The following is a 10,540-nucleotide window of genomic DNA, read 5'->3' on the forward strand; positions in this document are numbered from 1 at the left end:
GCTTAAGTGCAGGTGTTCAAGAAGTTATGCGTTTGATCGTGAATGAAGTGCCTAATTAAGCAGCAGAGGCGGAAGGGAAATGAAGACTTCACCCCAGGGACGACTTGTAAACCAATGCGGAAAGCAGAGGCTTAATGGAGTCTGAAAACCGTGCACGAGTTTGACCAATTAAATGGGCTGGTTGGAGTATCAGTGATTTAGTTTATTACTTAAGGTGAGCCTGGAAAGAGCCAGATCCTAAGTGCCATGTTTGCCCTGCCAAAGAAGCATCTGAAAGTTAAATGTGTTTTATTTCATTGTTGAGTCCATACAAGGAAGGGTTCATGACTCTTCGAGTCATCTTGGAGTAGAGTTCAGGGCCATTGACTCCCCTGGAGTTGGCTAAAAGTTAGTGCTTAATATTGTGAGTGTTGAACTCCCATCACCAGAAATCCTCAAATCTTAAACACCAGAGTATCAGGCAAGGATACCAGANGGCTGAGTAATATTCATATATATATATATATATATGGAAGATATATATGGAAGATATATATGGAAGATATATATTGAAGATATATATAAAAGATATATATATATATATATATATATATATAAAATTTCATTAACAATTGACAGTAAAGGGGCGCCTGGCTGGCTCAGTCAGTAGAGCATGTGACTCTTGATATCAGAGTGGTGAGTTTAAGTCCCAAGTTGGGCATGGAGTCTAAAAAAATTTTTTTTAACTGACAGTAAACCTATTTTAAAGCTGGCATTCCATTGATGATCTACAATTTTTCCCTCCTATGAGCCACTTTTACACTTGATTATTTTTAATGATCTCTCTCCAGATGCTGAGTTCCATCCGTAGCATTCTCTGCATCACGAATCATTGCACTATATGTGCAGTAACTTTGCTCTTTTAAATGTATTTACCCAGATATTTTACTGTTTCAGCTTGCTCTTCTTTAACCCTTCCTAGAAGGTGTAAGGTGAGTGAAATGTTGCCCATTGTAAAAATCTGGGACTAATGCTTGGTTTTTCTAGCTGCTATCTCAAATGCCCTCTTTTGCTTGGATCATAAATAAGGTTTTATGAATCAAATCCTGCAATTCCTTCAAATTCTGTTATCTTTGTTCAGAAGTTTCATTGAAAAAAGTTGTATCTACAGGAAACCATATTTGAGTTTTGGAATCTGGCCAGTTTTTTAACCTTAACTTTTTTTAAAAATAAAACTAAGAACAAACATAGAATTCATAAAAACAGTTGTCATTCAATGATAAACTTCACTTGCCCCCAAGAGGTCTTTCGTTCAACCATCTCAGCTATTAAGTAGAAAAGTTATCTTACTTACAGTGATAATTTTAGCTTCACTACTAAGTTTGGTTTCCAGATCTCTGGCTTCATATCCAAAAGTTCCTACAGTAATATTATTTGCTAAGGTTTTCTTAATTTCTGCTTTGAATAATATACTATTTCCCCCTTGAGGGAAGAAAATTTCTGATGTTTGAAACAAAACAGTAGTCCCCACCAAAGTCCAAGTACCTGAATAGATGAGCCAACAATATAATTTGGCAAACGTTACCTTCTTTTTGGCTGATAACAAATAAAATTTTAAGACTCAGTGAATACTAGTTTACATCAAGATTTATCTGAGTCATTTCCTAGTTAAAATGCCCCTATAGATAACAGTTGGACCGTACAGTCCGTGACTTAATAGCCTGAACTCAATCATAAAATATCTGCTCTCACAGATCACCACTGTTTGACAAACAGATCCTGTTTAACCTGTGTGCTGTGAATGACAGCTATGCAGGAAGTTAACATATGCAAGGCTGGATGATGACAGACGATGAGGATGATGATGATGATGATGATGGTTAGTTCATTCATCTTACCCTAAGTATTTGCATATAACTACTGCCAAAGTGCCTCTTCACAAAAAAAAGTTAACCATAAATAAATATATAAATAAATAACCTCCAAACTTTAATTCTACAAAAGGGATATGTAGAGTGAAAATTCTCCATTCTCCATATATGTAAGATGTTCTCTATTGGCACGTTTATGCCTTAATCATTAAGTATTTAAATTTTATAGAAATACAACATAAAAGAAGTTTATATATTTGTCACCCAGATTTAACAAATGTTAACATTTTGTGATTGCTTCTGATTGTTTTTTAAATAAAAATTTGCAGATACTTGGGGCGCCTGGGTGACTCAGTCAAGCATCTCCCTTGGGCTTGGGTCATGATCTCAGGGTCCTGGGATCGAACCCCACATGAGCCCTGTGTTGGGCTCCCTGCTCTTCGTGGAGTTCTCCCTCTCCCTCTGCCCCTCCCCACCACTCATTCTCTGTCTCTCTCTCTCTCTCTCTCTCTCAAATAAATAAAATCTTAAAAAAAATTTTTGCAGATGTATCAGGAACTGCATCCCTCTCCAGATCCTGAATTTGATTTATGATATTTTCATGCATCATACATCAATAAACATATATGTAGTGACATTATATTTTATACTGTTTTCAACTTTTGCTCTTCTTTAACCCTCCCTAGGAATGAGAAGTATGAGTTGAGTAAGATGTTGCCTCATGGGAAAACCTGGGACCAGAACTGTGGTTTTCTAGCTGCTAACTCAAATCCTCTCTCCTTTTGCCTGGGTCATATCGTAAAGTTTTAGCATTCAGATTCTGGAAATGCTTAAATGAATGTCATGTAGCAACTTCTACCAAAATATCATTACTAGCTCCTGGCTAGAATTACTTCATCAGGATTCTTCTCAAGATGCAGTTTCACCTACAGCTGGCTACCCTAAGTGTAGGGTTCCATCAGCGCTAACATGCTGAAAGAAATGTGCTTTTATTTCATCACTTTCCCAAAATATACACTAGTAAAAGGATACAGGGACCAAAAGAACAAAACAGCCTTTTTCCAATAGCAGTACTGAAATTAGTAATTTGCTTACTGGTTCTGTATGCTCTGACTAAACATGGCTTCTGTTTCAACTTGTTCTATACTTGCAAAAGCTGTGTCAGGACAAGCTTCCAAGGGATGATATAGAAAGAATATTCAACTGTCAGGTTGCTGAGTGGACAAGAAGTTGAGAACCAACAACTGACTCAGCATATTAGCTGGGTGGTTTGCTTACTTGAGCACGAGTCCAGGAGGCTCAAACTAGGTTACAAACTATAATGTGACTCACAGTTTAGCAATCCAGTTAGCCATCAGTTGCATGTAAAAATGAACCAGAAAGCATAGTACAATAATTTTTGGTTAAATTTTTTTCCCCAGTAATATTGCTAAAGAAAATATAGAGGTGGGCACTTGGCTAGCTTAGTTAGTGGAGCATGTGACTCTTGATCATGAAGTGGTGAATTCAAGACCCACGCTGGGCATAGAGCTTACTTAAAAAAGAAACTTTTTTTTAAGGAAAAAGAAAATATATAGAGAAAAAAGATTTACTAACATTGTGCTTTTAAAATGATCATAAATGGCTTTAAGTTTAAAGGATTAAAGTATTAAAATTCATTATTTCTTTTACTTATATACATATTTTTATGGTCCTTAGACATCAGATTGAATTGAGAAGTGAAGGCACAAAATCTGGCTCAATTATGAAAGATAAAACTTATTGTCAGTACAATGTCTTTGGTAGGCAAAAAGAAGTTGTTTACAACTACCGGACAATTTCTAAGCTTCCCAAAGATCATATAGGGTAGGTTTTATGGGGGCGCCTGGGTGGCTCAGTCCTTAGGCATCTGCCTTCAGCTCAGGGTGTGGTCGCAGGGTGCTGGGATCCAGCCCTGCATCAGGCTCCCTGTTCCACTGGGAGCCTGCTTCTCCCTCTCCCACTCTCCCTGCTTGTGTTCCCTCTCTCGCTGGCTGTCTCTGTCAAATAAATAAATAAAATATTTAAACAAACAACAAAAAAGAGATAGATTTTATGTTACAGCTATAAAACTGAGGTGTAGAGAGATTGAGTAATTTGCTTAAAAATCAAAAGCTGAAAGATGGTCTACAGGAATGGCGTTTTAAACTTGATTTTTGCGCCCTGTTCTAAAGCTCATGGCCTCAGGGGACTGTCCAAGTCTGTTAGATGGGCCAAGGAGGATCACTAGATCTGGGGTCAGAAGACCTCAGTCTGAATCCCACCTCCTCCAGCTGTGGGATCCTGAGCGTGAGCCGGTCAGGGCACTTCCAAAACACGAAGGTTCTCTCTTCCTCACGGCGATGTGAAGATTTACCACGATAGTGTGTGTGAGCAGACTTGGGGAACTATGAAAAGTCTCTTCAAATATATGGTATGTCACCTTGGATGAGTAAGTTGCATTTGAGCTTCATCTGTAAACTGATGGTAATAAGGTATATCAAACGGTCGTTGTGAGGATGAAATGAGGCGATGCATGTAAACCATATGATACATAATGTACAGTGTCTGGAACGCAGAATTCAAAGTGCTAGTGGTTACTCAACACAATATTTTCAGTTTTCTGGCTCATGTAGCAAGATTTTAGTAAATCTCTTGCGTATCCTTGGGGGAGGTGCCTGAAATTCTCACGGGACAGTGAAGTGGATAAACTACCTCCTTCCCCCTTTAATCATTTCCTCCCAAACCCCATTTTACAGACAGAAGGCTGAGACGAGGAGAGCTAGAGTACCAGGCAATAACCAGGATTCTCGAGTTAACGTCTTTTCTTAGGAGCGCGGCTGGGTAGCTGGTGAATCCCGCACTTCGTTCCGCAAGGGGGCGCTCGCCTGGGCGCCGACTTCAGGGGAGACGCGGTTGCGGAAAGGCGGAGCCTTGCTCAGCAAGATGGCGCCGCCCGCGTTGTTGCGCCCGTTCTCCAAGCTGTTGGCTCCTACCAGGCTCTCAAGCGGCTGTGAGTGTCCCTCTCCGCTCAGGCCGACCCGACCTTCCTGCCTGCCACTACCAGGGTGAACCCAGCCCGCGGGGGCAGGGGGCGTCTGGGCCCGGGCCCGTCCTGTAGTGACCTTCGCCGGCCTGCGTCCCAGATCCCAGCCCTGACTCTAGGTTCCCCATCACCCGCCGCCGACCCTTCTCTTAGTGCCGACAACCCTTGGTCTCTACGAATGGATTCTACCCGCTGCAGGCTGGGTCCTGCAGACCCTCTTGGGGCCGCTTCCCGCCGACTCCGGAGTCATCTGAGGCTCCGCAAAGCCAGTTTACGAGGCTTTGAGGGCGTCCTGGAGGACAGGGGCGGCTGGGTCTGGCTGCGCCGGTGGCTCCGGGCAAGTTGACTTGACCTCTCTGAAGCTCTGTTTCCGTAGCTGTTTAAGGGGGGGAGGGAGGGATGGAAGGGAGAATTAAATGCAGTAATACACACGTAAATGTTAAGTTTTTCAGTACAAGGCAATACGTTATCGATTTACAGACACTGTCCGCTTTCAGCTTCAGCGCGATCAAAATTCTACGTTCGGGAGCCACCACATGACAGACCTGACTGGCTGAAAGTCGGACTGACCTTGGGCACCTCGGTCTTCTTATGGATCTATGTGAGTTTTTACTCCCTTGATGTCGTGCGACCCCGATACCGTGGGGAGGAGAAATGTCAGTGTGAGATTGTTGCTGAGCAAATCTCCCATCCAATTGGATATTTATGTAATTGCTAATTACATAAGGGAAATCCCAAAGACAAAAAGAAATATTAAGGATTTCAGCAGCATCGAGAAAGTACGATGAGGCCGAAACTTACGTCATTCATTGTTACTGAGCATGATTTTGTGATGAATGGCAATTTTACTGTTAATTGTCCTTTACTTGCTAATGAGGATGGAGGCTGGTTGGGTTTTATGAAGACACTTTTTTTCAAATGCCGTAGGGGACAAATCATCAATGGACAAGCTATACAAATTAAGTCCCCTAGACTTCCAAAACATAAGATTTTAATCAATGTTTGCGTAAATACATTGTTGGAAGTTGTACTTAGTATGTAGCAGCTTTTTTTTTCTTTTGTCTTTACAGTATGCCAAATGCTTTACATGTAAAAACTCACAATCTTTTCAACAACACTGTGTAGTAGGTACTATTATTGTTGACTTTTTATAGATAAAGAAAACGCTTGGAGAAATTAGTTTGCTAAACCCAGTTCTCCCCGACTAAAGAATTACAATATAGACCATTGTGAAATACTGCCTCTCTGTAGATAAATTTTCTCGAAGTTGACTCAAAGTCTGTGTGCTATATTAGTATTTATTTTGTTCTGTATCTAATGGGTTAGAGGCTTTCTCCACTGCCTCCCACCTCTAATCTTAGATCTCTTATTTTGGATTTTCTCATTAAAATGGCTTGTTGGGGCGCCTGGGTAGCGCAGTCGTTAAGCGTCTGCCTTCGGCTCAGGGCGTGATCCTGGCGTTCTGGGATCGAGTCCCACATCGGGCTCCTCCACTGGGAGCCTGCTTCTTCCTCTCCCACTCCCCCTGCTTGTGTTCCCTCTCTCGCTGGCTGTCTCTCTATCAAATAAATAAAATCTTTAAAAAAAAAAATTAAAAATAAATAAATAAATAAAATGGCTTGTTGATGGGGCACCTGGGTGGCTTAGTTATTAAGCATCTGCTTTTGGCTTGGGTCATGTGACAGAGAGCATGCTTGTGCTCTCTGTCTCTGTCAAATAAATAAAATAAAATCTTTAAAAAAGGAAAAGTCTTGTTGATAAGGAGCAAGAGATGTTGAAAGTCATTTACAGCATAACAACAACAGTAACTAATCCTTTTTAAAATAATATTTGTCATAATGAAGTTTTAATTTAAAATTTTCCCCAAAAAATTTTGATTGCTGCTGAGAACTCTTACTGAAATCGGATCTTTGATTGCAGCAAATGTCACCCCATATCAACTATTGTTTTGGTTGCATATTCTGTCAGACAGTGGTCCTAAGAAAGTGTCTATCTCCCGTGACATCTAATTAATACACATAGTTGGAGGATGGGGTTGGTCACTCACAGTATCATGAAGATAGAAGTATAACACACCCAGCAACCAGCTTGGACCTCATTTAATAACTCAGTTCTGGTTGATTGTGTTGGTTTAGCTCCTCCATGGTAAGTTATTCTATTACATTAATTACCCACTGAATGAAATAATTTATGTGGCAGAAGTTGAATTTAAACTCGTAAGGGGGGGGCACCTGGGTGGCTCAGTTAAGTGTCTGCTTTGGGTGTAAGTCATGATCCCAGGGTCCTGGAATCGAGTCCCACATCAGGCTCCCTGCTTGCCGGGGAGCCTGCCTCTCCTTCTCCCACTCCCCCTTTCTGCTGCTTGTGTTCCCTCTCTGTCTCTCTCTCTCTCAAATAAATAAACAAAATCTTTAAAAAATAATTAATTAATTGGCTAATTAATTAAACTCGTAAGGGCTGCCTTCTCAAATTTAGTATGTTAGATTGAAATGAACTAGTATATACCATTGATAGTTTTTGGACTTGCACCTCTAAGCCTTTTATTTTTAATTAGAATAGCTGTAATTCTTTTTTTGTTTTTGTTTTTTGTTTTTTTGCTTTTCCAACTTTGTTTAGGAAAGCAAATGCAGGGACATCTCAGTGGTTCAGTTGGTTAAGTGTCTGCGTTCAGCTCAGGTCATGGTTCCAGGGTCCTGGGATGAGTCCGTGTCAGGCTTCTTGCTCAGCAGGGAGCCTACTTCTCCCTCTGCCTGCTGCTCCCCCTGCTGTGTGCTCTCTCTTTCTCTCTCTCTGTGACAAATGAATAAATAAAATCTTGAAAAAAAAAATAAAATAAAACTCTCTTTAAAAAAAGAAAAGGAAAAGAGGGACACCTGGGTGGCTCAGTTGGTTAAGCGTCTACCTTTAGCTGAAGTCATGATCCTAGAGTGCTAGGATTGAGTCCCATATCCGGCTCCTTGCTCAGCAGGAAGATAGCTTCTCCCTCTGTGTGCTGCTCCCCCTGCTTGTGCTCTCGCTCGCTCTCTCTGAAAATAAATCTTTAAAACAAAAAGAAAAGCAAATCCAGGTCCCAGTGCCCCCATGCCCTCCCTCATCTCTAGCATAGTTGTAATTTTTTTAATCTATGCCTATTCCTCTTGTATACCTCTTATATACCAAATATAATTTCATTGGTTAGCCTCTTTAAGTTGCCAGGAAGATTACATTTCTAATTTTAATTGTTACCTACTTCTAGCTCATCAAACAGCATAATGAAGATGTTTTAGAGTATAAAAGAAGAAATGGGTTGGAATAAACTATTGAAATACTAATATGGTAAGTATGCAATTTTATAAGATTAATTAATTATGCAAGTTAATTTGACTTCTTTCTAAATAATGTATTTTGGGGTTTTTTTGTTGGGTTTATACTTTTTTTAAGGTTTTTTTTTTTTTTTTGGTTTTTTTTTTTTTTTTAATTAATCTCTACACCCAACGTCAGGCTCAAACTCACAACCCCGAGATTGAGTTGCATGCTCCTCCAGCTGAGCCACCCAGGCACCCCTATTGAGTTTGTACTTTTTAGCACTGATATTCCTGTCTGTGACAAATTTATGAGTTTTAATATCTTATCTGAAGCATCTCTCAGCATAATCATCTTTTAGCATCATTTTTAATCATAACGCTTTGACCGTGTTCAAAGAAAGTTGTGTTTAAGAATGAAACCAAAATTGGGACACCTGGGTGGCTCAGTTAGTTAAGCATCTGCCTTTGGCTCAGGTCGTGATCCCAGGGTCCTGGGATCGAGTCCCGCATCGGGTTCCTCGCTCAGTGGGGGGCCTGCTTCTCCCTCTGCCTCTGCACATGTGCTTGTATGTGCACGTGCATGTGTGCGTGCGCACTCTCTCCCTCTCTTTCTCTCTGACAAATAAAATCTTTAAAAAAGAAAAGAATGGAGCCAAAATCATATCATTTTTTGTAAATCTAATGGTACTCTACACAGTAACTTTATAACACTGAAGACAAGTTACCATTATTTGTGTATGTATTTCTTAATATCAATTTGTCATAAATGACACCTGAGTGTAAATTCCAGAGAACAGAAACCCTGTCTGTTTTATTAATCATAATGTACTCAGCAAATTACGCAGTGCCTGGGCCTACTGGTAATTTAATATTTGTAGAATGGATGAATGTATAAGGGCAGTAGATTGGTAAATCTTTTACTGTATGACCATTTCATTACGATTGTCACTACAACTAGCACCCAATTGGATAATTCCTAGTAAAGTCTAGCTGTGAACAAGATACTATACTCTGCATGCTCTGTGGTTTAAAAGAAAGAGTGTATTGGGGCGCCTGGGTGGCACAGCGGTTAAGCATCTGCCTTCGGCTCAGGGCGTGATCCCGGCGTTATGGGATCGAGCCCCACATCAGGCTCCTCCGCTATGAGCCTGCTTCTTCCTCTGCCACTCCCCCTGCTTGTGTTCCCTCTCTCCCTGGCTGTCTCTCTCTGTCAAATAAATAAATAAAATCTTTAAAAAAAAAAAAAAGAGTGTATTATATATCTATATATGTATATATATGCACACATAGTATATTTCTGAAAATCCTTTTAAAGAAATTCTGTATTAATCCTTTTGTAAAATAATAAATCACTTATAAATCTTAGCTTTCATGGATTAGTTTGATTAAAGTAGGTAACATTAGTAATCACTAGCATACACTTTTTAAAAATATTTAACAACTCTCAAACTCAGCCCTTTAGGGTTTAATTATCCAAATTTTTAATTTCTTTTTTCATATTAATATCACCTTGCTGTCACTACTTTGGTCAGCCAGTCAAGAGATAAACATGAAATAGATATGCTTTTGCTACTATCTTCTAGGTCACATGAAGCATTTTTGGCTTAAACTTGAGTAAAATGAAGGCTTGATGCTCTTTGTGGATTTGTTTTCTAGACTTTCCCAGATTCTCTAAGGTGAATTATTCAGAATGGTCTAAGTTTAATATTATTTCTGCTAGTTAATGCTATAGTTCTCGTTTTTTTTCTCTTCGTTATAGGTATGCTCCATATAGTGATGATACTGGTTCCTTTGGATTCACCAATCTGTTGAGTTGTAAACATGAGAGAAGAAATTATATGTGAATGTATGTCAAATCAGCGTTTGTGTTTTGCATCATTAAATGAAAAAACAATACTTCTCTATTCTTCAGATTGTATATGTTGTGACTATGTAGAAAATATCAGTTCTGAAGTGCATCACTAGAAGTATTTTGATGTAGAAAGTACCATCTGATAACAGGGTCACTGGTAATTAAGGACACATTGGTAAGAAAACTTGTTAAGGAGATGGATTTAAAATCACTGCTGAAGGATTTACTCCTAATGTCAACTTTTTTTTCTCCTCGTATCAACGTTTAATTTCTATTCCAAATATTCTTGAATGTGTCAGGGTGATAGAACTGCTTTATTACTCACAATACTAAAGAACCCAAATACTGTTTTCTTCTAGAGAAGCCGTTCTGCTAAGTCAGAAAGGAGAGGTGAATCCTTTACTTTTATTTCTAGTTTGCTCTGACTCCATTTCCTTGACTTTGAATGATTGTCATTTGGATGACTTTTGTACTCTCCAGTTACAGCACCAGTTTGTTATTCCTTTTTGAA

At 39.5% G+C, this 10,540-nt stretch overlaps 1 protein-coding gene across 1 annotated transcript; it reads left to right on the top strand.

Moving 5' to 3' along the window:
• Window positions 1–4,686: 4,686 nt before the first annotated feature.
• NDUFC1 (NADH:ubiquinone oxidoreductase subunit C1) lies at window positions 4,687–10,086 on the top strand. The gene is made up of 4 exons (XM_002916135.4): window positions 4,687–4,860; window positions 5,391–5,494; window positions 8,129–8,208; window positions 9,937–10,086. The coding sequence occupies exons 1-3, from the start codon at window positions 4,794–4,796 to the stop codon at window positions 8,186–8,188; spliced, it is 231 nt and encodes a 76-aa protein (XP_002916181.1). The 5' UTR covers window positions 4,687–4,793; the 3' UTR covers window positions 8,189–8,208; window positions 9,937–10,086.
• The last annotated feature ends 454 nt before the right edge of the window (window positions 10,087–10,540 follow it).

Source organism: Ailuropoda melanoleuca, chromosome 5, assembly GCF_002007445.2.
Source record: "Ailuropoda melanoleuca isolate Jingjing chromosome 5, ASM200744v2, whole genome shotgun sequence".
NCBI classification, from domain to species: domain Eukaryota; kingdom Metazoa; phylum Chordata; class Mammalia; order Carnivora; family Ursidae; genus Ailuropoda; species Ailuropoda melanoleuca.